Source organism: Toxotes jaculatrix, chromosome 6, assembly GCF_017976425.1.
Source record: "Toxotes jaculatrix isolate fToxJac2 chromosome 6, fToxJac2.pri, whole genome shotgun sequence".
NCBI lineage: Eukaryota > Metazoa > Chordata > Actinopteri > Toxotidae > Toxotes > Toxotes jaculatrix.
Window position 1 is genome coordinate 4,073,114 of NC_054399.1, and position 27,449 is coordinate 4,100,562.

The following is a 27,449-nucleotide window of genomic DNA, read 5'->3' on the forward strand; positions in this document are numbered from 1 at the left end:
GAGGGTGTTTACATTTTTCAGTTTTTACAAACTGGTTTGTCAGGATTGCAATATAAATACCATGCTATATTCATGTTAGCATAGAGATACAGAGCAGTGTATTCAACATTGTATGTGTGTGTTTGTGTGTCAGACTACTGTGCTCAGCGTGAGGCAGACTCCGGACTTTACTGTGACAGGCCAGTGGAAGAGGAGACAGAGAGGGAAGGGTGTCAGAGGGAGACTCATGTTTTTGATGCAGTAATAGTTTGTACTGGACACTTTACCCAGCCTCACCTACCGCCCAGAGACCTCAAAGGTACCAGGAATCATAATATACAGTATTACATGTCACATTTGCAATAATACCGAAATGCAGAAGGGATGCAGGGGAAAAGAGTGGTGGTGATATTGCTGTGGACATCAGTAAAGTTGCTGAGAAGGTACTGAAGTACTCTAAGAACACTAACTGTTGGGTCTATTTTATGTCAAGTCAACTCTACCTTTGACTGTAAGATAAAAAAAAATTTAAAGCTGAAAGTGTAAAAGATGATAAGCTCATTCACATTTATCCTCTCTGGTCTGACCCGACCCGCAGGTGTACCTGAGTACCAGGAGCTGAGCGTGGGTTGTCAGCCGTGTAGGACCTGGGGGACTTCCAGCTGACCTTGTTGGGACTGTTTCCCTCAAGGATCAACAAGATGTTGCAGAACCTGAACAAAGCCTTTGACCACACACTATATGGCCTGAAACCAAAACATGGGTAACAAGACACTTGTAGATAAACATCTTTATTTCATTATGTGGTCAAATTTTCATTGGTTATTTTTAAGTGCACGACACAAAGGGCCATCATTTCATCACACCCCACAGTATAAAAGTGTGAGCAGAACAAACATCACGCTGGTGGACGCTGTGTGGTCATTACGTAAAGTTTGTGATGTGCTGGTGGTGTTCTTGTGGCAGATTTTTTGCACGGATTCCTGTTGTGAATGACGACCTGCCGGCTCGGATCATCTCAGCCTGTGTTCAGGTGAAACCAAACGTGAAGGAGTTCTGTGAGTCCAGTGTGGTCTTTGTTTATGGGAGCGCCATAAACAAGGTGTGTACATTTCTTAGACTTGCACTTATAAAGAGGTGCACCTCAGTAGTTACAACTATGCCAAAAAAAAAAAACCATAACGCACAAGTAGAAATCTTCTTCTCTTCTCTAGGTTTTTGTCTGTGTATTTTGATGTGATCTGATTTTTTTCCCCTGCAGGCTCATCAACCCTCCCCTCAGAAGAGACCATGGTGAAGGAAATTCAGAGAGACTCTGCAACAATGCACCAGAGGTAGGAAATAAGAGGATAAGTTTAATCTTAAAGCTGTTCATATCCTCACACTTCATAACCCATAAGATGATAATAAAAAAGAATAATAATAATTTACTCTGTGTGAACACAAGCTACGCACATATGATGATGATGATGATTATCCCACTCAACTCTTGTCAGTATTTTAACCATTTTATTAATTGACCAATTACCTTTTATATTTTTCTCCTTTATTGTCAAATGACTGATTTGTTTTGTGAAGCGCTTGTAACTGGTTTTTGTTTTTAGAAATGTTTTGTTTTCCTCTTTCAGGTTTTCCTGAAATAGTTTTTCAAAGTAACATTTGAGTTTATAGTTTTGGCATGTTGTATCATTGTGCTGAGCTACATGTCAGTAAAGAGACCTGAAATATTTTGAAAGAGCAAACTCAGAATAGAAAGATATGTTTTACTGTTTTGGAAAAAGACAGTACAGAGTGGGCTCGTTAGCTTATTGTAAAGCTATACTCTGATCGTGAACTTAAAACTCATATATCAGAGTTAGCCAACTATAACCCTTATTTTTATGACACAAATCACATTACAGCCAAACATAAATGTAATGAGTATCAAATTCAGTAACACAAGAAACTCGTTACAGAACCAGGTGCTTCACACCTTTAAAATGAAAATAATGTTGGACATTTCAACAGCATACCACACTATACATTTCTCCATATTAATGCAAAGTTATTGCACACCAGTAATAACTGAGGCAGCTCATATTTCAAGATAAACTGTTTATTTGTTCACTGAAATGCATATGAAAAAGGATCATAAACAGTATAATACACTTATATATAGTTATACAAGGTGGAAGCCACTGTTACCTCAGGAGTGAAAGTCAGTTTTCTTGAGAAGAAAAGACAAGGTGTAGCCACCTTTGTACATATAAACAGGGTTGACAAAAGAACTGAAACGCCTCTTGATATAATGCAATTCAATTCAAAATAACCACAAAATGCATCCTTCAGAAATGAATTCATTCAGAAACCAGCAGAACCAACAGACTCACTGATTGCATGGAAACAGTGATGTCATGATGCATGACATCTTCACTTTATGTGCCTTTGATCTCTGACACTTATATAGACCCACTTTGTTATAGAACACTTTTAGAGCTTGGCCCCACGCTATGAACCAGTGAGAATCGAATCTTATTTGCAAAAACCACAAGTGGAAGACGCAGAAGACAAGATTCCAGAAATTCTTAGTGAAAAGGACAAGACTGTTGGAAAAGCACCATCAATGGAACCAGCAAAGATGACTTTCTATCCTTCACCCCCGAAGGAGAAGAAACCAAACAAAAAACCTCCATCTCGTCTAACCCGCTTTCCATTGTATGTGGCATCACAACAGCCTGCAGTACAGACAAACAAACACTCTGCACTGAAGATGGAAGCAGAAGCTGCTGGGAAAACCAACAAACAATATATAACAATAACGCAAGCGCAGACTGCAGCAACACCACTGGCAAAACCTACAGTGGTTAGAAAATCACGGCCTGCAATATATCCACAGACTGTAGCAACACCACAACCTCAGCCTGAAGCAACATCACAACCTCAGCCTGAAGCAACATCACACCCTGAAATCAAAAGTTCAGTGATTCCTACTGAAATGATTTTGCAGCTCCCGAAGAAGGAAAGTAAGGTATGGGAGAAGGAAAGGTTCTGCATCCTGGGTACACAATCGCAGATAAACTCTAACCCAAAGGCTGAGTTTACAACACAGCCTCAGCCTGCAGCAACACCACTGGCAAAACCTACAGTGGTTAGAAAAGCACAGCCTGCAAGATATCCACAGACTGTAGCAACACCACAACCTCAGCCTGCGGCAACATCACAACCTCTGCCTGAAGAAACATCACAACCTCAGCCTGAAGAAACATCATACCCTCAGCGTGAAGCAACATCACCTCAGCCTGAAGAAATATCATACCCTGAAATCAAAAGTGCACTGATTCCTACTCAAATGGTTTTGCAGCTGCTCCTGAAGAAGAAAAGGAAGATATGGGAGAAGGAAAGGTTATGCATCCTGAATAAACAATCGCAGATGACCTCCAACCTCAGGGCTGAGTTGGTCAAGGCGCAGGAGGAGATGGACAAGGAAAGGCTAGAGCAGCGTGAGGGCTGCTGGACACCTTGAGGATCACCAAGCAGGCTTTGGACCCCCCCCCCCACCCCCATATTCACCTTCACACTAACCCCCACCACCACCCCATATTCCACTTCCCTCTTTGCCCCCCCCCCCCCCCCCCCCCCCCTCCCACACACACACACACAATTTAAACCCAACTTGTCGAGGCAGATGGCCACCCACACAGAGCCTGGTTCTGCTCAAGGTTTCTTCCTAACAAAGGGAGTTTTTCCTTGCCACTGTCGCCAAGTGCTTGCTCTTGTGGGACACCCACCCCCTCCCCCACCCCCAAAATAAATACATAAATAAATAACACCCCTCCCCCCCCAAAAAAAACAGCAATGGTCTTGATGCTTTTACTGATACAAAACAAGAATGACTGTCTTGACTAGTTTATATTTAAGGTTTTTGGGATGACCTCCAGCAGCCAGTCAAGAACTGAGATAGATTGATAGATACTTTATTCTTCCCCAGGATAAAATCACAGCACAGCATATTCCAACTTCAGGTGAGTGCTTACAAAATACAGTGACTTTTCTCACTGTGCCACCTGACTAGGTAGACTCATACATATCCATTATGCACTCAGTGGTCTCATGTTGTGTGAGTGTTTTTTTTTTCTTAAAATAAGTCCAAGCTAGAGAGTTACATATTCTTTAAAAGTAAGAACTTTACAAAACCATTCCAAAACTATCAGAAATATCAGTCAAGCAAAAAGCAACTTCTTTTTCACAGTTCTAAAACATTTTATTCAGCTTTTCTAACAGTTTGATCATTTGAAGCAAGGGGCGTTAGGTTTTAGTGTTTTTATTCAGCTGCTTGTATGTAAAAAAAATTTGTTCCAACTTTTTCATAATATTGCACAGTGTACAGCTGTGTTTTTTTTTTCTTAAAATAAATTGATCTTAAAAAACTAGTAGTTCTTTAGTTATGTGCTATCATAGGCTCTTCATTGAGAATCACACAGTAGGTTTCCCATGGTCAGAATATTTAACATATAGTTATTGCACATACATAAAAGAGAGGAAGAAACGCAAATAAATGTCGACAACACAAGGAAACAAAAATAATTATCCAATGTAGAAGACTAATTTCTAATTTCTAATTTACTATTTGGAAATGTCACAAAGTTAAGATCTGCCATTCAGACAAATACTTCACACATTTTATGGTTTATGTTTTTACGCCTCCACACCGACGATAGCCAAGGCCAGACGGGTTGGCCAGACGGGTTGTCCATCCATCTGTCCATCCGTCCATCCATCCCTCCCTCTGTCCCTCCTGGATTGTTCCACGTGCGATATCTCAAGAACACTTTGAGGTCTCTCTGTCAAACTTTGCACAAATGTTGACTGTGACTTAAGGCAGATCTGAAAGGAGTTTGGAGGTCAAAGGTCAAAGGGCAAGGTCACTATGACCACATTTATGTTTTGTATGATAATGCAATATCGTAAGAACTGTTTCTGCTACAAGAAACTCCCTCTCTCCGCCGTCATTCTTCAGATCTCTATATATATCTCTATAGTAACATGGCTGCTTGAATGAGAAATAGTTTTTCAAAGTAACATTTGGGTTTATAGTTTTGGCATGTTGTATCATTGTGCTGAGCTACATGTCAGTAAAGAGACCTGAAATATTTTGAAAAAGCAAACTCAGAATAGAAAGATATGTTTTACTGTTTACTGTAAAGACAGTACAGAGTGGGCTCGTTAGCTTATTGTAAAGTTATACTCTGATTGTGAACTTAAAACTCATACATCAGAGTTAGCCAACTATAACCCTCATTTTTATGACACAAATCACATTACAGCCAAACATAAATGTAATGAGTATCAAATTCAGTAACACAAGAAAATCGTTACAGAACCAGGTGCCTCACACCTTTAAAATGAAAATAATGACGGACATTTCAACAGCATACCACACTATACATTTCTCCATATTAATGCAAAGTTATTGCACACCAGTAATAACTGAGGCAGCTCATATTTCAAGATAAACTGTTTATTTGTTCACTGAAATGCATATGAAAAAGGATCATAAACAGTATAATACACTTATATACAGTTATACAAGGTGGAAGCCACTGTTACCTCAGGAGTGAAAGTCAAGTTTGTTTTCTTGAGAAGAAAAGACAAGGTGTAGCCACCTTTGTACATATAAACAGGGTGGACAAAAGAACTGAAACGCCTCTTGATATAATGCAATTCAATTCAAAATAACCACAAAATGCATCCTTCAGAAATGAATTCATTCAGAAAACAGTGATGTCATGATGCATGACATCATCACTTTATGTGCCTTTGATCTCTGACACTTAGACTCACTTTGTTATAAAACACTTTTAGAGCTTGGCCCCACGCTATGAACCAGTGAGAGCTCGAATCTTATTTGCAAAACCACAAGTGGAAGACGCAGAAGACAAGATTCCAGAAATTCTTAGTGAAAAGGACAAGACTGTTGGAAAAGCACCATCAATGGAACCAGCAAAGATTGAAAAGCTGCATTTTATGGAGCAAAGGCTTCAGCCAGTCAACCTCAGGAAAACTAGCAATCTCCAGCAGGTGGCTGAGTTGAATTCATTACAGCAGCTCATTATGGCTTTCTATCCTTCACCCCCGAAAGAGAAGAAACCGAACAAAAAACCTCCATCTCGTCTAACCCGCTTTCCATTCCAACAGCCTGCAGTACAGACAAACAAACACTCTGCACTGAAGATGGAAGAAGAAGCTGCTGTGGAAACCAACAAACAGTATGTAACAATAACACAAGCGCAGACTGCAGCAACACCACTGGCAAAACCTACAGTGGTTAGAAAAGCACGGCCTGCAATATATCCACAGACTGTAGCAACACCACAACCTCAGCCTGCAGCAACATCACAACCTCAGCCTGCAGCAACATCACAACCTCAGCCTGCAGCAACATCACAACCTCAGCCTGCAGCAACATCACAACCTCAGCCTGAAGCAACATCACAACCTCAGCCTGAAGCAACATCACACCCTAAAATCAAAAGTGCACTGATTCCTACTGAAAGGATTTTGCAGCTCCCGAAGAAGGAAAGGCAGGTATGGGAGAAGGAAAGGTTCTGCATCCTGGGTAAACAATCGCAGATAAACTCTAACCCAAAGGCTGAGTTTACAACACAGCCTCAGCCTGCAGCAACACCACTGGTAAAACCTACAGTGGTTAGAAAAGCACAGCCTGCAAGATATGCAGTATCCAAGATGACTTTCTATCCTTCACCCCCGAAAGAGAAGAAACCGAACAAAATACCTCCATCTCGTCTAACCCGCTTTCCATTGTATGTGGCATCACAACAGCCTGCAGTACAGACAAAAACACACTCTGCACTGAAGATGGAAGCAGAAGCTGCTGTGGAAACCAACAAACAGTATGTACCAATAATGCAAGCGCAGACTGCAGCAACACCTAAGAAGGAAAGGTCCCGCATCCTGAATAAGCAATCGCAGATAAACTCTAACCTAAAGGCTGAGTTTACTCAGGACCTGGAAGAAAGTAGAGATGAATGGGAGAAGGAAAGCTCCATCGTGGACAAGCAATGGCAGGTAACCTCCAGCCTTAATACCGTAAATACACAAGACCTGGAGAAGAAAAGAGAGCAATGGGAGGAGGAAAGGTCCCGCATGCTGGGCGAGCAATTGCAGATGATCAACAGCCTTAAGGTCGCATTTATGCAGGACCTGGAAATGAAAACAAAGGAAGTGAAGAACGAAATGTCCTGCTTCCTGGATGAGCAATCACAGGTAACCTCTAACCTAAAGGCTGAGTTTGCACAGAACCTGGAAAAAATAAGAAATGAATGGGACAGGGAAAGGTTCCACCTCCATACCAAGCAATTGCAGATAACCTCTAATCTAAAGACTGAGTATACAGAGGACCTGAAAAATAGAATAACTGAATGGGAGAACGAAAGGTGCAGCATCCTGATAAATCATTCACAGGTAATCTCCAGCCTTAAGGTCGAATTTATGCAGGAAATGGACAAGAAAAGAGAGGAATGGGAGAAGGAAAGGTCCCGCATGCAATCGCAGGTAATCTCCAGCCTTAAGGCTGAGTTTAAACAGGAACTGGAGAAGGAAAGAGATGAACTGGAGAAGGAAAGGTCCCACTTCCTGGATAAGCAATCACAGATAACCTCTAACCTAAAGGCTGAGTTTACGCAGGACCTGGAAAAAAGAAGAAATGAATGGGAGAGGGAAAGGTCCCGCATCCTGGATGAGCAATCGCAGGTAATCTCCAGCCTTAAGGCTGAATTTAAGCAGGAACTGGAGAAGGAAAGGTCCCACTTCCTGGATGAGCAATTGCAGGTAACCTCCAGCCTCAGGGCCGAGTTGGTCAAGGTGCAGGAGGACCTGGACAAGGAAAGGCTACAGTGGCGTGAGGAAAAGTGCAGGCTGCTGGACACCTTGAGGATCACCAAGCAGGCTTTGGATGACCAGAACAAAGAGGAGGAAAAATTTAAGAATGAATTAATGGAGAGGTTAACAAATCTGCAGATTCAGTTGGAAGAGGGTCTGAAAAAGAAAAAGAAGAAATCTTTGTGGACACGATTCCTCCGGCTCTTTCGAAGAACCGGGAGGACCTAACCTCGCTCTGACCTCTGAGTCTGAGATCTCCCCCACTACCCAAAAACCTAATCTAACCCCCCCCCCCCCCCCTCCTCATGCAGTCCCCCCCCATATTCCCCTTCACACTATGCCCCCCCCCCCACTTTAAACCCAACAGGTCGAGGCAGATGGCCACCCACACAGAGCCTGGTTCTGCTCAAGGTTTCTTCCTAACAAAGGGAGTTTTTTCTTGCCACTGTTGCCAAGTGCTTGCTCTTGTGGGACACCCACCCCCACTCCAAAATAAATACAAAAATAAAGTGGTTTTACTGATTGAAAACAATAATGACTGTCTTGACTAGTTTATATTTAAGGTTTTCGGGATGACCTCCAGCAGCCAGTCAAGAACTGAGATAAATTAATAGATAGAATAGAATAGAATAGAATAGAGTTTTGCCATTTGCACAGATACATTGCAGTACATGTGCATTGGAATATTTGTGCATATATAATTCAAAACTCTAAAAAAAAAAAAAAAAGACTCATGTATACTGTGTATACATCATTTTTAAACAGTTAAACCACATTTTATTTTATTATATTTTCTGTTTGATATTGAATTATATGTATATCTTAATCTTTCTCTGTGTAATTTTCTTCTTCATTTTCATTTGGGAGTGTGTACGTAACAAAAGAATTTCCCTACGGGCATTAATAAAGTTTTTCTGATTCTGAAAAGAAGAGCAAGATAGTAGACTTAAAATACTCTTAAGAAAATTAGGTGCCTAATATAGGCACACTGTCACTTCCAGTATGTGATGTTTCACATGGTGATCGTAACAGGCATATTGCACATGGCGATATTGTAAATATTTTAGAAATATTTCACATGGCGAATAAAGGGACATATTGCACATAGTGATAACAGATTACTTTTGACAGGGTTTTTTGCACACTGACAGGGTTATGATATGTAGTAGCTTCTTCCCTCCTTAATGTCCTGTGCCACTGTTCTGACAGTGGCTGGGAAAAAGCTGTTGTGGAGGCGGGCTCTCTGGGCACTGATGCCTCAGGTTGTAGCCTGAGTCCACCCACTGAAACAGAGCACAAGCTGGATGATGTTTGTCTTTCAGGATGCTCTGTGCTTTGCGTCTGCAGCACTCGGTGTAGATCGAGTCCACGGGGGGGAAGGCTGCATCCAGTGACCCTCTCTGCAGCTTTTTTGACTCGTTGAAGCGACTTCCTCTCAGCCAGCGTGGTGTTGCCGTACCATACTGTGATGGCACTGGTGAGGATGCTTTCAACGAGTCCTCTGTAGGTTTGGATGAGCGGCTGGCGTCCAAGTCCCGCCTTCCTCAGCACTCTGATGAAGTGCAGTCTTTGCTGGGCTTTTCTCACTACCGATGTGGTGTTCTTGGCCCAGCTGAGATTTTGGGATATTTTTCCGGAGATCACAGTGATTAAAGTCTCCGAGCACAACAATAGCAGCATCTGGATGTGTGTTTTCATGTTTGCTTATCATGTCCTGTAGTTCCCTCAGTGCATTGTCCTCGTTGGCCGAGGGGGGTATATACACCACGCTCAGTATGATACACTGCTGTTCTCTGGGCAGATAAAACGGCCTGCACATCACGGTGATATATTCCACATCTTCGGAACATGACTGTGATATTACCGTGTTGTCGGTGCTCCAGGAGTGTTCGACGAGGATCGCTGTGCCTCCTCCGCGAGTTTTACTGCTGTCCGTCGCGCTGCGGTTGGCTCGGTAAACAGCGTAGCCTGCCGGTGTTATGGCCTCGTCTGGGGTCTGTGGTCCGAGCCATGTTTTACAGAAACACAGCACAGAGCAGTCCTGGATGTACCTTTGTGCCAGTGGTGTAGTGGTCCATGGAGAAGTGGGTATACTCAATTTTCTACTTTCTTCATGTGGGACTCAGTCATGGTCTCCATTGCATTCTCAATGGCAGCTTCTTTCTGTTGCTCTGCCACCTTCACAGCCTGAGCGTGGGCCTTGGACAACGTATGTTTCCTCACCTTATTTCTCAAAACTGACAGACTTGTTGTTCTGCTTTCATGGCCAGACACTTGAATTTCAAAGTTCATCCATTCTCTTGAGAGTGATACACCTTGCTCCTTGTTGATTCCAATGGAGTTAACACTGCTACAGACCAGACATCCTGTGAAGCATAAACAAACAATCTAACTACTGTATCCACAGCTGTACGTGTGCACGGTCCTTTTACACACACACACACACACAGTTTCAGAAGTTACCTAGTTATTTAACCAGCAATCTACCTAAACTTACCCAATTTTTTGTTTTTGGATCCCAACCAGGGGTTCTTGGATTTGAAGTCTTGTGTTTGTTTAGCACTCCACAGGTCTGACCAGTCATTATTGATGTCTACAGAAAAAACAACAAAAATTATGCATCTCCCTGTCTCTCTCTCTCTCTCACACACACACACACACACACACACACACACACACACACACACACACACACACACACACTACTGTGATCACAATAGTCATCAGCAAGACATGGGTCCACCTCTTTACATTAACAATCTAACTAAACCAACATTCAAAATGAGGCTCTCTTCTCCTCTAAATGTGCAGTCATATTGCCAGTAGTTTAAAACACCGATTCAATTGGAAACCACCTTTTTTTTTTTTTTTTTTTTTCTCCACTAGCACCTGAGGTGTTAGCGACCCTACTCTGCCTCTGATTGGCTCATCAGTCCTCATGTCTAAATAAGTCCAAGCTAGAGACTTACATATTCTTTAAAAATAAGAACTTTACTAAACCATTCCAAAACAGAAATATCAGTCAAGCAAAAAGCAAGAAGAAAGAAGCTAGTCCCACAACAAGTTGCTAATATACAGTAAGTTGTTAATATTGTGCGTGATGTTATTGTTTCAGTGTTAGTTTTTGGTATTCAATTTCTGAACGGTGTAGGCACAAGCCAACAGTTTGGTGACGCCGTCTGAGCCTTACGTTCATAATTTTTAATTCAGGGTTTCCACTAGAAAAGCTTGGCACTGAACAACATGACCGGCAGATTTTCAATTTACCGGACAAATGTTTTTATTAAATGTTTGTTTGATTATACTTGTTTGATCAGACAGATCTTTAGCTGGGTCAGTGTAGGCCATTAAACTTCATACTGTCAAAGCAAAATGTACATAATTATCTTGATTGAATCAAGCACCTTCAAAAAGCTACACTCTGGTGCAAATCAGAGACTGAGAGACAGTGGGAGACAGTCACACACTAATGTCCTCCTGCACCTTTCTTCTTACTCCAGGTCAAGCCTCTACCTCAGATCAGTTTCCATCCCTGTTTGCTGTGCTTCTTCTCCAGTGTGGTTCAGAAGGTGGCAGTGATCGGTGCCGGTCCTTCAGGTCTAACCAGCATCAAGGCCTTTTTGGAAGAAGGTCTGGAGCCAACCTGCTTTGAGAGCAGCCACGACATTGGAGGTCTATGGAGATTTAAGGTGAAGGACAAAGCTTTTTTTTTGTATGAATATTTGTATGTTAAGAGGTCATATTTTCACTTTATCCATAAGCTATAAATGTTTAACTGTGAAGGAGTAAGTGGCAGCAAATGAAAATGAAGTCAGTGAGTCAGTGATCCCTCTCTTTTTTTTTTAAACTGTTTGTCATATTAACACCTTAGCATATAGTATGTTGAATAATTGTTTATTTAAATAAGAAATGCTAACCTGAGATGGGACGCCAACACACATGTAAAAATATACACGAAATTACACACTTTTAATGATAGACTTCCTTACAAGACTGATCACAGCTTATACTGGAAATCAAGAGCTGTTGATTCATACTCTAATAATACAATTTAAAAAAACTATTATCAAATTTTAAATTATTGACTAATCAGATTCCTACTTTTGCTTTTGCCAATGAATGTACTGTATCTACATGCTCTGTCACTGTCACCACAGGCACCACAATAATCTTATATTTTAAAAGTCCTCTGAAGTTGGGAAATGTTACAGGATAAGTGTGTGACACTGTTCATGCTGTAAAACCAAGCACCGAACCTTGGGGGACCGAGCCTTCGCCGCTGCCGCCCCAACCCTCTGGAACTCTCTCCCTCAGCAAATCAGAAACTCAGACTCATTACCGACCTTCAAATCCCAGCTCAAAACCCACCTGTTTCTTCTGGCATTCCCCTGAACCACGTCATTTCTCTGCCATTTGTCACTTCAGTTAACGTTATCTCTCTCTCTCTCTCTCTCTCTCTCTCTCTTTTTTTTTTTTTTATATTTCATTGTCCAGCGTCTTTGAGCACCTGGAAAAGCGCTATACAAATTTGATGTATTATTATTATTATTATTATTGTAGTGGCACATGATTATGATTTATTTTCTTTCTGTTTGGTTTCAGATGAAGCATTAAGGTTTTGTTGATCGTGTCGTGCTTAGGAGAAGCCAGAGCCTGGACGAGCCAACACCTATGAGTCGGTGGTGATCACAGCTCCAAAGAGGTGATGTCTTTCAGTGACTTCCCTCCTCCTGCTGAGTTCCCTAACAACATGCACCACTCTGAGGTGCTGCTGTATCTGCTCCTGTATGCTCAGGCATTCAGTCTGCTGCGACACATACACCTCCAGGTTAGTGGTCTTCAGCTTTGTTTTTGAAGCCAATAAAATGACCAGCCAATTTTTGTTTTTTTAACATGTAGCCAAAAGAGAAATATATTCAATAATGTGACACAAATAATAATAGATTCTGGTTATAGCTAAAAATTTGATGGTGAGGGTGTTTACATTTTTCAGTTTTTACAAACTGGTTTGTCAGGATTGCAATATAAACTTATCTTGGGGGCGGCTGTGGCGTCCGGAGATTGGAGGGTCGCCGGTTCGATTCCTCGACCAACCACAGCCACAAGGGATACGCACAATGGATATGGGTGGTGGTGAAGGTGAAGAGGTGGGGGAGACGCGACCACCCACCTCTGCGACCATGGCCGTGGTGCCCCTGATCAAGGCACCGATCTACCCCAGCTCCCCGGGCTCCTTCTAGGGAAGCCCCCTGCCACAGTGTCTCTAGGGCGTGTGTGTGTGTGACAGACTACTGTGCTCAGCGTGAGGCAGACTCCGGACTTTACTGTGACAGGCCAGTGGGAAGTGGAGACAGAGAGGGAAGGGGGTCAGAGGTAGACTCATGTTTTTGATGCAGTATTAGTTTGTACTGGACACTTCACCCAGCCTCACCTACCGCTCAGAGACTTCAAAGGTACCAGGAATCCTGTTTCCATTCTTGCTCCACCGCCACATAAGTCAGGATACAACAAGGTGTAAAAGAATAATAGATATATTGTCATGGACGATACATTATGTTTTTTCTTAATCCATTCCAGGTATTGAGAGCTTTGAAATCAGATATTTCCACAGCTGGGAATACCGAAATGCAGAAGGGATGCAGGAGAAAAGAGTGGTGGTGATTGGGATTGGAAATTCTGGAGGTGATATTGCTGTGGACATCAGTAGAGTTGCTGAGAAGGTACTGAAGTACTTTAAGTACACTATCTATTGGGTCTATTTCAAATAGAGCAGTGCTGTTTTATCTCAAGTCAACTCTACCTTTGACTGTAAGATTAAAAAATATTTAAAGCTGAAAGTGTAAAAGATGACAAGCTCATTCACATTTATCCTCTCTGGTCTGACCCGACCCGCAGGTGTACCTGAGTACCAGGAGCGGAGCGTGGGTTGTCAGCCGTGTGGGACTGGGGAGACTTCCAGCTGACCTTGTTGGGACTGTTTCCCTCAAGGATCAACAAGCGTTTGACCACACACTATATGGCCTGAAACCAAAACATGGGTAACAGGACACTTGTAGATAAACATCTTTATTTCATTATGTGGTTTTATGTGGTTTTGGCATGTTGTATCATTGTGCTGAGCTACATGTCAGTAAAGAGACCTGAAATATTTTGAAAAAGCGAACTCAGAATAGAAAGATATGTTTTACTGTTTACTGTAAAGACAGTACAGAGTGGGCTCGTTAGCTTATTGTAAAGTTATACTCTGATTGTGAACTTAAAACTCATACATCAGAGTTAGCCAACTATAACCCTCATTTTTATGACACAAATCACATTACAGCCAAACATACTCATAGTCTATGAGTATCAAATTCAGTAACACAAGAAAATCGTTACAGAACCAGGTGCCTCACACCTTTAAAATGAAAATAATGACGGACATTTCAACAGCATACCACACTATACATTTCTCCATATTAATGCAAAGTTATTGCACACCAGTAATAACTGAGGCAGCTCATATTTCAAGATAAACTGTTTATTTGTTCACTGAAATGCATATGAAAAAGGATCATAAACAGTATAATACACTTATATATAGTTATACAAGGTGGAAGCCACTGTTACCTCAGGAGTGAAAGTCAGTTTTCTTGAGAAGAAAAGACAAGGTGTAGCCACCTTTGTACATATAAACAGGGTGGACAAAAGAACTGAAACACCTCTTGATATAATGCAATTCAATTCAAAATAACCACAAAATGCATCCTTCAGAAATGAATTCATTCAGAAACCAGCAGAACCAACAGACTCACTGATTGCATGGAAACAGTGATGTCATGATGCATGACATCATCACTTTATGTGCCTTTGATCTCTGACACTTATATAGACTCACTTTGTTATAGAACACTTTTAGAGCTTGGCCCCACGCTATGAACCAGTGAGAATCGAATCTTATTTGCAAAAACCACAAGTGGAAGACGCAGAAGACAAGATTCCAGAAATTCTTAGTGAAAAGGACAAGACTGTTGGAAAAGCACCATCAATGGAACCAGCAAAGATTGAAAAGCTGCATTTTATGGAGCAAAGGCTTCAGCCAATCAGCCTCAGGAAAACTAGCAATCTCCAGCAGGTGGCTGAGTTGAATTCATTACAGCAGCTCAGTATGGCTTTCTATCCTTCACCCCCGAAAGAGAAGAAACCAAACAAAAAACCTCCATCTCGTCTAACCCGCTTTCCATTGTATGTGGCATCACAACAGCCTGCAGTACAGATAAACAAACACTCTGCACTGAAGATGGAAGAAGAAGCTGCTGTGGAAACCAACGAACAGTATGTAACAACAACGCAAGCGCAGGTTGCAGCAACACCATGGGCTACAAGGATTTTGCCACCCCTGAAGAAGGAAAGGGAGGTATTGGAGAAGGAAAGCTCCAGCGTCCTGGATGAACAATCGCAAATAAACTCTAACCTAGAAACTGAGTTTATCCAGGACCTGGAAGAAAGTGGAAATGAATGGGATAAGGAAAGGTGCAGCATCCTGATGAAACATTCACAGGTAATCTCTAGCCTTAAGGACGAATTTATGCAGGAAATGGACAAGAAAAGAGAGGAATGGGAGAAGGAAAGGTCCCACATGCTGGATGAGCAATCGCAGGTCACCTCCAGCCTTAAGGCTGAGTTTAGACAGGAACTGGAGAAGGAAAGGTCCCGCATGCTGGATGAGCAATCGCAGGTCATCTCCAGCCTTAAGGCTGAGTTTAAACAGGAACTGGAGAAGAAAAGAGATGAACTGGAGAAGGAAAGGTCCCACTTCCTGGATAAGCAATCCCAGATAACCTCAAACCTAAAGGCTGAGTTTACGCAGGACCTGGAAAAAAGAAGAAATGAATTGGAGAGGGAAAGGTCCCGCATCCTGGATGAGCAGTCGCAGGTAACCTCCAGCCTTAAGGCTGAATTTAGACTGGAACTGGAGAAGGAAAGGTCCCGCATGATGGATGAGCAATCGCAGGTAACCTCCAGCCTTAAGGCTGAGTTTAGACAGGAACTGGAGAAGGAAAGGTCCCGCATGCTGGATGAGCAATCGCAGGTCATCTCCAGCCTTAAGGCTGAGTTTAGACAGGAACTGGAGAAGAAAAGAGATGAACTGGAGAAGGAAAGGTCCCACTTCCTGGATGAGCAATTGCAGGTAACCTCCAGCCTCAGGGCCGAGTTGGTCAAGGCGCAGGAGGACCTGGACAAGGAAAGGCTACAGTGGCATGAGGAAAAGTGCAAGCTGCTGGACAGCTTTAGCTTCACCAAGCAGGTTTTGAATGACAAGAAGAAAGACAGGGAATTTAAGAATGAATTAATGGAGAAGTTAACAAATCTGCAGATTCAGTTGGAAGAAGGTCAGAAAAAGAAAAAGAAGAAATCTTTGTGGACACGATTCCTCCGGCTCTTTCGAAGAACCGGGGGGGACCTAACCTCACTCTGACCTCTGAGTCTGAGATCTCCCCCACTACCCAAAAACCTAATCTAACCCACCCCATCCCCATGTCCCCCCCATCCCCATGCCCCCCCCCCCCATCCCCATATTCCCCTTTATGCTATGCCCCCCCTCACACACACACACCCACTTTAAACCCAACTGGTCGAGGCAGATGGCCACCCACACAGAGCCTGGTTCTGCTCAAGGTTTCTTCCTAACAAAGGGAGTTTTTTCTTGCCACTGTCGCCAAGTGCTTGCTCTTGTGGGACACCCCCCCCCCCCCACCCACCCCCAAAATAAATACATAAATAAATAAATAACAACCCCCCCCCCCCAAAAAAAAAAACAATGGTCTTGATGCTTTTACTGATACAAAACAAGAATGACTGTCTTGACTAGTTAATATTTAAGGTTTTTGGGATGATCTCCAGCAGCCACAGTCAAAAACTGAGATAGATTAATAGATACTTTATTCTTCCCCAGGATAAAATCATAGCACAGCATATTCCAACTTCAGGTGAGTGCTTACAAAATACAGTGACTTTTCTCACTGTTCCACCTGACTAGGTAGACTCATACACATCCATTATGCACTCAGTGGTCTCATGTTGTGTGAGTGTTTTTTTTTTTCTTAAAATAAGTCCAAGCTAGAGAGTTACATATTCTTTAAAAGTAAGAACTTTACAAAACCATTCCAAAACTATCAGAAATATCAGTCAAGCAAAAAGCAACTTCTTTTTCACAGTTCTAAAACATTTTATTTAGCTTTTCTAACAGTTTGATCATTTGAAGCAAGGGGCGTTAGGTTTTAGTGTTTTTATTCAGCTGCTTGTATGTAACAAAAATTTGTTCCAACTTTTTCATAATATTGCACAGTGTACAGCTGTATTTTTTTTTCTTAAAATAAGTTGATTTTAAAAAACTAAACTCTTTAGTTCTTTAGTTATGTGCTATCATAGGCTCTTCATAGAGAATCACACAGTAGGTTTCCCATGGTCAGAATATTTAACATATAGTTATTGTACATACATAAAAGAGAGGAAGAAACGCAAATAAATGTCGACAACACAAGGAAACAAAAATAATAATCCAATGTAGAAGACTAATTTCTAATTTCTAATTTACTATTTGGAAATGTCACACAGTTGAGATCTGCCATTCAGACAAATACTTCACACATTTTATGGTTTATGTTTTTATGCCTCCACACCGACGATAGCCAAGGCCAGACGGGTTGTCCATTCATCCGTCCGTCCATCCCTCCCTCTGTCCCTCCTGGATTGATCCACGTGCGATATCTCAAGAACGCTTTGAGGTCTCTCTGTCAAACTTTGCACAGATGTTGACTGTGACTTAAGGCAGATCTGAAAGGAGTTTGGAGGTCAAAGGTCAAAGGGCAAGGTCACTATGACCACATTTATGTTTTGTATGATAATGCAATATTGTAAGAACTGTTTGAGGGAACGCGTTCAAACTTTGCACAAATGTCAACTGTGCCTCAAAGATTAACTGAGTAGATTATGGATGTCAGAGGTCAAAGGTCACGGTCGCTGTGATCATACATTTAATTTTATGCTGGGCGAATGTGACATCTGAAGAATATTTTGAAGGATGTCCTTTAAAGTTTGCGCAAATGCTCACTGTCACTCAAAGATGAAGTGAGTAGATTTTGGAGGTGTGAGGTCAAAGGTTTTCAATTTACCGGACAAATGTTTTTTGTTAAATGTTTGTATTATCTGAATATATTGAGCTTAAAATGATAAATGTTATACAGGATATATAAGAATGATATCAAAGCATGTCACTTTAGAATCTTTTTATTAAAAAGTTTTGTGCACTTGTGGCATCTGAGCAGGGCTGTAGCCAACTTGTCCTCACTTGTAATGTCTTTGATTCAAAATTCAAATTGTACTTGTAGGGAATATTTTCACCTGACATTTTGATCCAGTTTTGATCCAGAGCTCCAGTTAGCGGACAGGTGAAATGCACACCTGACACTGAAAGACAGCTGGGATCTTTCACTGACACTTTGGATCCCTGAAAAGAAATTGGCATTTAACAGTATCATCAGACTAAATACTTACCACTGCGAGACAAATATAATCTTCATGGTGTCACTTCAGAAATCTTGATTTAAACTAACAAGTTAGTGTAATACATACGTTTGCTGCATCTACCTTATCCTTTTCAGCAGTGGCGGTTCATTGAATTACTCCCTGGGCGAGACCCCCTCCGAGTGCCCTACCCCTATCCCTAACCCATGAACAGCCATGTTTTATTATAACAATATTTATAACAATCTCAAACTCCGCCATTGCCAAAATAATTTAGAAATGAAAGTTATCAGAAATTAAATAAATATACTCTATATACATAAAAGTGGCAAAAAAAATATACGGAATCACACATATCAACAGCAGAGAATAACAACAATATAAAATGAAAACAATATAATTTTATCATTTTAGAACAATACAAAATAAAAGAATAATATACAAATACACACAAACTCACAGATCTCTGCTGTCTCAGCGTGAGTAGAGCCAATGTTTTCAAACCTCTAATCTGACAACACTGGCTGTGAGTTTAAACAGCAATTTCGTGTATGTTTGCGCTGCTGTTCGCAATCTTCTCCACTAGATGGCGGCAAAGTACCGCGCCTCTCCGCAGACCAGTCCCCGTGACGCAGATTTCAGGAGCCGGAAGAAAAGAAAAACAAATTTGTAGTCGTTACAGATGCTGATAGTGACGTGCAAAATCAAATTGCACTCTGAAAAAACACACAACAAGCCGAGTAGACAACCAGGTGCGTGTGTTATATGGTAAGTAGAGCGGCGCTCAGTGTTTATCTGTAGTCAAAACGCATTTTGTGTGGCAGCTTTCGGTTTTTCTGTGCTGTGTGAATGGAATTTGAATGAGCCCGGCCCAGTGTCGCTTGCTGACAGCGGAGCTAATTAGCTAGCTAACTTCAGACTCAGGCTGATCGTTTTTAGTGTTTTGACTTTATTGAGGGCTGAATGCACACGTACCGGTAACGATGGAGCGGCTGAGCTCATAATATCGCCTTGTCTTAACTTTTGTGTCTGTCGGCTCTCTCTCTGTGTGTCTGTGTCACGTAAACGTTACCGGGCCTAACCCTGAATATCACCGTTCATGTGCCAATATAAACAGGTTTTTGAAGAAGTCTCCTTCCCAGACAGAAAGGATGGTAAGAAATTTATCATCTGCTCATATGCTTTTGAAGTGAAGGCATATCCGCTGCATTGATGCAAAATACATACTGCGTATGGATCAGCCTGTGATGTACAGTAACCTTTCAGCAGCAGAGTAAACTGTATATGCTCTTTTTGCATTTAACAGCATGGACGACTGAAGATTAAATCTACAGCCCAGCAGGAGGAGGAGAAAAGAAAGGAGCGAGAGAAGAAACTGAAGATATACGTGACTGCGCGAGATGCCTGTTTTTCTAAGGTCTGTTAGAAAGACGCACATTTTACAGGATAAGTCTGATGATGTTTTCTGTTTTTCTCACTGTCACCAAATCAAGTGAAAGTGTCCAAGCCAACAATAAATTGATGTTATTAACTATCTGCAAGTGTCATACTGTGTTTAGTGAATAGTTTCACCAACTAATAAGTTTAAGCTTTCTTGCACTCATTTCTCTTACGTTCTTGACGCTATGTCTGTTGGCCTGTCTGCCACTGCGTTTACTTTCCTCACACCCCTCACTGTCTCCTGTATGACAGAGGAAGGAGGGTATTTTGGATGATGAGGCTCTCCAGCTGACCCAGCAGCTGCTATCAGCCAATCCTGACTTTGCAACCTTCTGGAACTACAGAAGAGAGATCCTAATGCACCTGGAGACTGTGAAGTAAAATCATGACTCATTATTTTGTCATTTGTAGAATCAGAGTACGGCATTTTTACATTTTTTGGTGGGTAAATCATCTCAGGTTTCACAGGAGAATAATGGTTTTGTTTCTCAATGTCTGCGCCAGGGACGAGGATGAAATGCAAAAGATTTACGAGGCTGAGCTGTCATTTTTGGAGTCTTGCCTGAAGGTGAACCCAAAGTCCTACGGCAGCTGGCACCACCGAGGCTGGGTCTCAGTCCGCTTGCCTCGACCGGATTGGGCCAGAGAGCTGAGCCTGTGTGATCGCTGCCTCAGCCTGGACGACCGCAACTGTGAGTAATGGAGTAGAGAAAGGCAAAAGCAAGATAATGGAGGATGTGGAGACATTGTCTTGTCTGTTTATACAGATATGGCACATCCCTGACCTGTTTCCGTGCTTTAATTATTCTCTGTCGCACCGTACTCTCCCGTTTCTATCAGTCCATTGCTGGGATTATCGCAGGATGGTTGTGAAGATGTCTGGTGTGCCCGTGGATCAGGAGTTGGGTTTCACTGATCGTCTTATTGGCTCCAACTTTTCCAACTATTCCAGCTGGCACTACCGCAGCACCCTGCTGCCGCTTCTCCACCCAGAATCTCCTGAGCCCCCGTCACCGTGCCGCAAGCCTCCCCAGACCTCCCCTCCACCTTCTCCACAAACTCACTCCCATCGCGTCTGTGAAGAGCAGCTACTCAAAGGTAAACTTCACAGCAACTCAGCAGATAAATGTCAGCAATACCAAGTATCACCAGATGTGGGCAGTGTGAGGCTTTACAGTGACTGTACATGGTAGTGCTTTGCAAGGTATGTCTGATGTGTAATTCATCACATTCAGCATCTAACTAATTTTTTCAGAGTATGAGCTTGTACAGAACGCTTTCTTCACTGACCCCAACGACCAGAGTGCTTGGTTCTACTATCGGTGGTTGCTAGGTAGAGGTATGTCTGTCTGTAATTGTGTTTATATGTATGAAAGTACATATCAGGTTCCCTGTGCATGCAAATAGTTGCTGTATTTGCTGAGGATCCTTTATCATGTGTGACTTGCACAATCTTAAGTTTTCTGTCATTTTAACAGCGGAGCGTGAAGAGATGATAAGCTGTGTGTATGCCAGTCGGGATGAGGAGAGAGTAGCTGTCGCCTTCTCCAGGCCGGTTAATGTATGTTTATTTATCCTAATAAAATAAAGCATTCTCATTTTTGTTTGTAAATTCTCATTTACATTTTCAAAAAAAAAAAAAAAAAAAACACAGGAGAAGTTTAGTATGAGTATGAAAATGTTCTTGCATGAGGTCTAGTGTCTGCTTTTGTGCAGATTTTGTAAAGAGTTTTGAAAACATGAACTCAGTATTGACAAAAAAAAAGCAACTGTAGTGTAATGTCCATGTAGCATCCTGACCTGATCTGACCTCACAACCTTTGTTCCTGCTTGTTGTCTGTCAGGCTCAGACGGTCGGCCTGCTCCTGGTGCTTGACGGTCAGCCTCAGAGAGTGGAGTGGAGGAGCGTGCACCCGCGCTTTAAACACAGCCCTGTCTGGGTATCCTTTCCCTGTGTGACTCAGAATCGACCCACAGACATGAATGTTGGCTGTCACAGTGCGCTGCTGATCGAACAGGATAGTAGTTTAACATTCTGTTCTTGTCATTTAACGCATACCACATGCTGATAAGGTGCTGTGGTACGTGCACCAGAAAAAAAAAAAATGTTCCTCTCCAGTACATCCCAAAGTTTTGTGTCATCACAAAGGAATGTTAGTGCGCCTCTAGAAAATGCAGCAGGACTTCCTGTCATGTCTTATCAAGGCTCAGTGACAAAGGGACAAAAGACGCCAAGTTTAGTCAGAAAGACAGCTGAACTAGGAGGAAGGTGATCAGCTGCTGCTCACAGGATGAGCTCCCTGTGGCTGGAGGTCAGCGAAAAGCAGTGGTTTCATTCCAAAATGTGGACATGAAAACATCATTGATTCTGTTTTCAGAAAATAAAAGAATTATTAAGATTATTTCTACAATTAATTACAGATTGTGGGTTTTAATATTTTGGCTAAAACAACCACAAGGACTCAAGGTCCGTTCACAAGCCGATTCCGGAGCTTTCAGCCCCGTCACTTGGTCTTCGTCGGAGGATACAGTTTTCTGAGTTGTGATGGAAATGGATCTTTTGACATGCAAGCTCAGTAGCTGCTGTGATTTCATCCGTTCATTTATATTTATATTCATAATTCCATGTTGACATTTCCCAGATGAGCCCACGCACCTGTCATTTGTGTTCGCTCACTCAGGGACTGTAGGTGGACACTGTGTGAGAAAACTGCATCAACCTGCAGTCTGAAACTTTACTGAATCAGAGTGGACACTTTTCTCTTTGGAATAATCTGATTAGTTTCAAAATTTATATTTTAATTCAGTTTTGTTTAAAAAAGAAAAAAGAAAAACGCTTCTTGTTCAGTGATGACAATTTACTGGTTTGTTCTAAATCTAAATTAATTTATTAAAGCCTACTTTGTCTAAATTAATGTTTTGCCAGTCCATCATGGATGGAAAATTCCTTCTATTTACGTGTGGAATAAATAATCTTCATTTTGTCCTTTAACCTTTAACCTTAATACTGACTCAGATTTGTGATCTTCCACCTGGAACGATAAGCGACATCACCAACGAACACAATCTGACCGTGCACTGGACTGAAAAACACACTCACAGAGACTGTGCTCTTTACACAGGTCATACATATAGAGTATCTTTGCAGGTCATGCTCTATCATTGACCGGTTTGCAAATATATACACATTACGCTATTCTAACTTCCCCAGGTCGAACTGAGAGTTACTGTCGGGACTCTGCCACGGATCAGGAGCTTTTCAGGTACTGTCTCAGCACAATAGCAGCACATTGGGTGGTGTTTTTTTTTTTTAAGGAGTAAGAACTGAGCTGTACTGTGCTGTTTCTCTGTAGGAGTGAACTCTCAGTAGAAAAGACCTCAGTGTTACAGTCAGAGCTACAATCATGCAATCAGCTACAAGAACTGGAGCCGCGCAATAAATGTGAGCGCCTTTAAATTCATTACATCCACATGACCCCACGTTCTTCACAGAGCGAGATCATCAACTTCAGATAAACACACAATACTGTAATTTGTTGTTGCTGATCGTGATGTTTTCATGTGGCCACTGAACCGCTCTCGTTGCCTTGGCAGGGTGCTTACTGACCATCATCCTCCTGATGAGGGCGCTAGACCCACTGGGATATGAAAAGGAGACACTTGCTCATTTCCAAACACTGAAAGTGAGCACCATATATATATATATTTATATAGTCATTGGTACTGCTGGTACTGACCTGAAAACAGTGAGAGATCACTGAGTGAATGCTTTCACTTTCTCCCTCAGGAAGTGGATCCCATGCGCTCTGCATATTACAGTGACCTGTGCAGCAAGTTTATGATTGAAAACACCATCCTAAAAATGGAATATGCTGAAGTGCGCGTCTTCAGCATTTCTGACAAGGTTGGTTCGGCATTTTGACAGGAGTTCAGATTTGCTCATCTTGAATCCTGTGTGCTATATAGGGAACTTCTGAAAAGTCATTCCTCATTTTTTTTTTTCTTCTGTCCTGTGTAACAGAACCTGACCACATTATGCCACCTGGACCAGCTGTTACTGGTCACCCATATCAATCTGTCCTCTAATCATCTGCAGCGGTTGCCTCCTCAGTTCGCTATGTTGCAGTGCTTAGAGGTGATAAAGCTGCGATTCAAATCCACTACGTGAACAGCGTTTCTGTTTCTTCTTTTGTGTGTCCCACACTTGGTAGATAACAGGAAAGAAACTGAAATTGATTTAATTTTTTTTTCTGCATTTAAATGACCTCTTCTTCACACCTGCAGGTCTTGGAGGCTGATAACAACTCCATAGAAAATCTGGAGGGACTGTATCGCCTTCCCAGACTGGAGGAAGTCTCCTTGAAGAATAACAGTATCCTTAAAATCAAAGATTCATAATCATTAGTCTGTTTGTTTGAAGAATGTCCTGTTCTGGATGTGTGTCAACCCTGCAGCACCGGTGTCATAGGGATCAGTTTATATCTCTATGCTCTCACAGTGTACTAGTGACTCAAGAAATGTGTGAATCTGCTCTGAGTACGCAAGCCTCAATGCTGCAAAACAACCCCAGTAAAGAGCGCTAGCAGCTGATGGAGTGTGAAGAGTGTGATGCAGAAGGCGCACTACACACAAGGACGGTGTTTACAGGGTTTGGGAAATTGCCGCGTTAAGAAGACTCTTCAGCTCAATGCGTGAATAATTTGTTTTTACCTGAAACTTTATGTAGAGATTGAGTAAGCAAAACCAGCGCTGCAATTTCACAAAACAAACAACATCATTAAGAGGGGAAGAGACACTTACAAGCACATCATCGACTCAGACTCCTTCCCTTTCATGCTTCACTTCCCCCCCGACACACTTCAGAGGAATTAATGAGGTCTGCAGGTTATGGCACTGAGGCTACTTTCAAGGTTTGCTTTTTTTTTTTTTTTTTTCTAATGACAGCTGTAATGACAGCTGAATTAGAGTTTCAGTGCATTCCTCTCTAATGTAAATTTAGGCGTCAATTTTTTGTATTTAGAAAAAAATAATTAATATCACAGTGTCACATTTAACATGTAGATCTTGCTTTTACACACGTGTTATGAATATACGAGTCATATCTCTTTATATGCATTGCTACTAATGTTACTCACCACAGCGCTCAGGAAGTCTTTTTCATTAACCCAAATGTACAGAAATCTCTGCCCTGGCAGATCTTCAGCCCCTGGCTTCCTGCCCCAAGCTGAAGCGCCTCGATCTCCGTGGCAACCCTGTCACTCAGACAGCCAACATCGAGTCGGAGTTAGCTGAGCTGCTGCCCTCAGTGACAGACCTCCTGCTCTGATCAGAGGGAGGGCAGGAATCACTGCCACCATTGTCCTGTCGTTGAATTGTCCTTCAACTTTCTCAAGTGTGTTTGTTTGTGAAAGAGCAAGTGGGTGTTTTTTTTTTTTTCAAGTGTTGTGCGACTCTGTTTGTTCCACTTGTTTGGGAGAATGTCAATCACAGCAACCCCACAGGGTCTGAAAGCCTCATGCTTCAGGGCACATTTCAGAAACCTCTCTAACACCGTCAGTGAACTGTCTAGATTTATGTGTGTGAGTGTTTCATAACCAGTGTTGCGGTTCTTTAATTGTGTGTGCGTACGGATGTCCTTAATACAACACACCAAAATGCATGCAGAAACCCTAGTAATGGAGTAAATTGACTGTATATGGATTGGCGTGCAGAAATGCTGGCTTATTGCTTCTATAAGCTTTAAAACGGTTTAATTTACAAAAAAAAAATAAAAAGCTTAGTACTAATCATCAGAGCATCGCATCGTTATCATGCACATTTTTTTAAAAGGTTATGTAAAGCATTTAATATATGATAATATACTGTTGCACAGTATGTCACAGATCCAGTAATAAAACAGCACACATTGTGTCACTGCCTTCCAATGAGCTTCTTCTGTGGTTTTTCTGTTGTGTAAGAAAAACTATCAGTGTAAAAAGGTGTGTCAGTGCCACAACGAGTTACATCACTGTCTTTGTTCATTTAATGGATTTGGCTTCGCGATTTATTGGGTTGATGTTTGTTTTACTCTGATGTTGTTGCATGTTCACGTGCTAAACATGTCCTTTGGGAGTGCCTGACCAAAAACAAACAAAAACTGACGTGAAATGGAATTTGAAAAATACCACACTTTTCAATAACAATCTTGTGCCAGAAAAGGAAAAACACCATAATTTTTTTTTTTGCCTCCACTTTTCCCCAAACTCAGATTTGCAACCGACAGAGAAAGAGCGCTAAAAGTCAACAGCCACGCTAGCACCTCTGTGAGGTTATACTAACGCTATATCGTGCCACATTGGGGTTATTGTCACTACGAGTTTCTGACTTGTAAATAGCATTTGTGTCAACTTGCAAGTTGTAATTACAATTGGGAAACTTTTTACATATTGGATTTTTGTATTATATATGATGTTTATATTGTCAGTGCACGATATTTTAACCCTCACACGACCAATTCCGCAGTCATACAAACGCCCTGATGACCTGAACGCTCACATCGCTCTTCTTTCCCATCTCTACCGTGAGCATGGCTTTAGGCACCGCTGTATTTAATAGAATGCTAACATCAGCATGCTAACCTGCTAATGTTTAGCTGCTAATATTTACCTTGTTCGCCATCTTAATTTAGCGTGATAGCCTGCTAATACGACATAATATTGTTAAACCAAAGTGTAAAACAAATTTGAGTTCTTCAGGGGATCATGAATGGCTACCAAATTAAAAGACAATCCAAACAAAATACTTGTTGAACCATTTCACTCAAAGAAATTAAAAGTGCAAATGTTAACCTGTAGTGGTGCTGGAGAAAAGTCAGGGGTTCTGTAAAGTCATTAGGATTCATCATCAGAGCACCATGAATATCTGTACAAGATATTTATTCTGTCAGTGTTGATTTTTCCATTTCCGATGGCGTCACGAAAATATTTCTCTAATACTTCTACCGAGATTTGGCAGTTGTTCATTATCCCCCTTGAAATTAGGCAATAGAATTAGGCAACTTTAGTTCAGAGCTGTTCTCACACAGTTGAGAAACTCAGTGAAAACCTACTCGACCAGTCCGTGTGGAAAGCTCAGATAATTCAGTCATCCAGCTCTTGTCATATCTAAGAGATTTTACACAAAAGCAGGTGGACACCTACTCCCTTTTACAGAGAGTCAAACCTTCCTGTGAACAAGGTGTGGACCCACCCACATAGTGGGTGAGCCAACTCTGACTAAATCTCACCTCTTAACTGAATTATAGGCCCTTATTATGAGCACAGGGTGTGAACAGTTATAATAATAAATAATCGTGGCTAAATTCCTTTTAGCTGCTTCAGTTTCAGCTTTCTGGTACTGTGCACGATAGCTCACTGTTACACGGTTATAGCTTACAGGGACAGTTGAATAAAATAGAGTTTGTTTAATGAATGAATAAATTAATTAGTGAATTCAGGGGATGGGACTCCAGTACTACTAGTAAAATAATAATAATAATAGTAATGTCTACCAGCCTGGTTGTGTATTACTTTTTTAAGGGACACTGCACAACATATAGTGAGGATGACACAAAAAACCCTGTAATATTTTCCTGCAGAATTTAAGTGGTTGCTTGCACCGTACCTAAA

General features: G+C 41.7%; 1 protein-coding gene across 3 annotated transcripts; it reads left to right on the forward strand.

The window, feature by feature from the left end:
- Positions 1 to 588: 588 nt before the first annotated feature.
- Positions 589 to 25,600, forward strand: rabggta (Rab geranylgeranyltransferase subunit alpha). 3 transcript variants are annotated; one of them, XM_041040914.1, is made up of 19 exons: positions 589 to 742; positions 946 to 1,081; positions 1,241 to 1,313; positions 19,481 to 19,517; positions 19,670 to 19,780; positions 20,056 to 20,180; positions 20,308 to 20,495; positions 20,644 to 20,901; positions 21,059 to 21,142; positions 21,282 to 21,364; positions 21,648 to 21,743; positions 22,820 to 22,925; positions 23,015 to 23,066; positions 23,157 to 23,245; positions 23,398 to 23,486; positions 23,591 to 23,707; positions 23,825 to 23,938; positions 24,088 to 24,175; positions 24,981 to 25,600. In XM_041040914.1, the coding sequence occupies exons 3-19, from the start codon at positions 1,270 to 1,272 to the stop codon at positions 25,127 to 25,129; spliced, it is 1,830 nt and encodes a 609-aa protein (XP_040896848.1). In that variant the 5' UTR covers positions 589 to 742; positions 946 to 1,081; positions 1,241 to 1,269; the 3' UTR covers positions 25,130 to 25,600. The 3 variants fall into 3 exon arrangements, with proteins under 3 accessions (XP_040896848.1, XP_040896849.1, XP_040896847.1); XM_041040915.1 differs by lacking the exon at positions 589 to 742 and adding an exon at positions 844 to 861; XM_041040913.1 differs by lacking the exons at positions 589 to 742; positions 946 to 1,081; positions 1,241 to 1,313 and adding an exon at positions 19,011 to 19,131.
- Positions 25,601 to 27,449: the final 1,849 nt, after the last annotated feature.

Excerpts from the sequence above, each read along its gene's own strand:
- rabggta (XM_041040913.1), top strand. The coding sequence starts at position 19,046 with ATGCTGATAGTGACGTGCAAAATCAAATTGCACTCTGAAAAAACACAC. Across the intron at positions 21,143-21,281 it reads TCGGTGGTTGCTAGGTAGAG|CGGAGCGTGAAGAGATGATA; the intron begins GTATGTCTGTCT and ends TCATTTTAACAG. Across the intron at positions 23,708-23,824 it reads TCTTCAGCATTTCTGACAAG|AACCTGACCACATTATGCCA; the intron begins GTTGGTTCGGCA and ends CCTGTGTAACAG.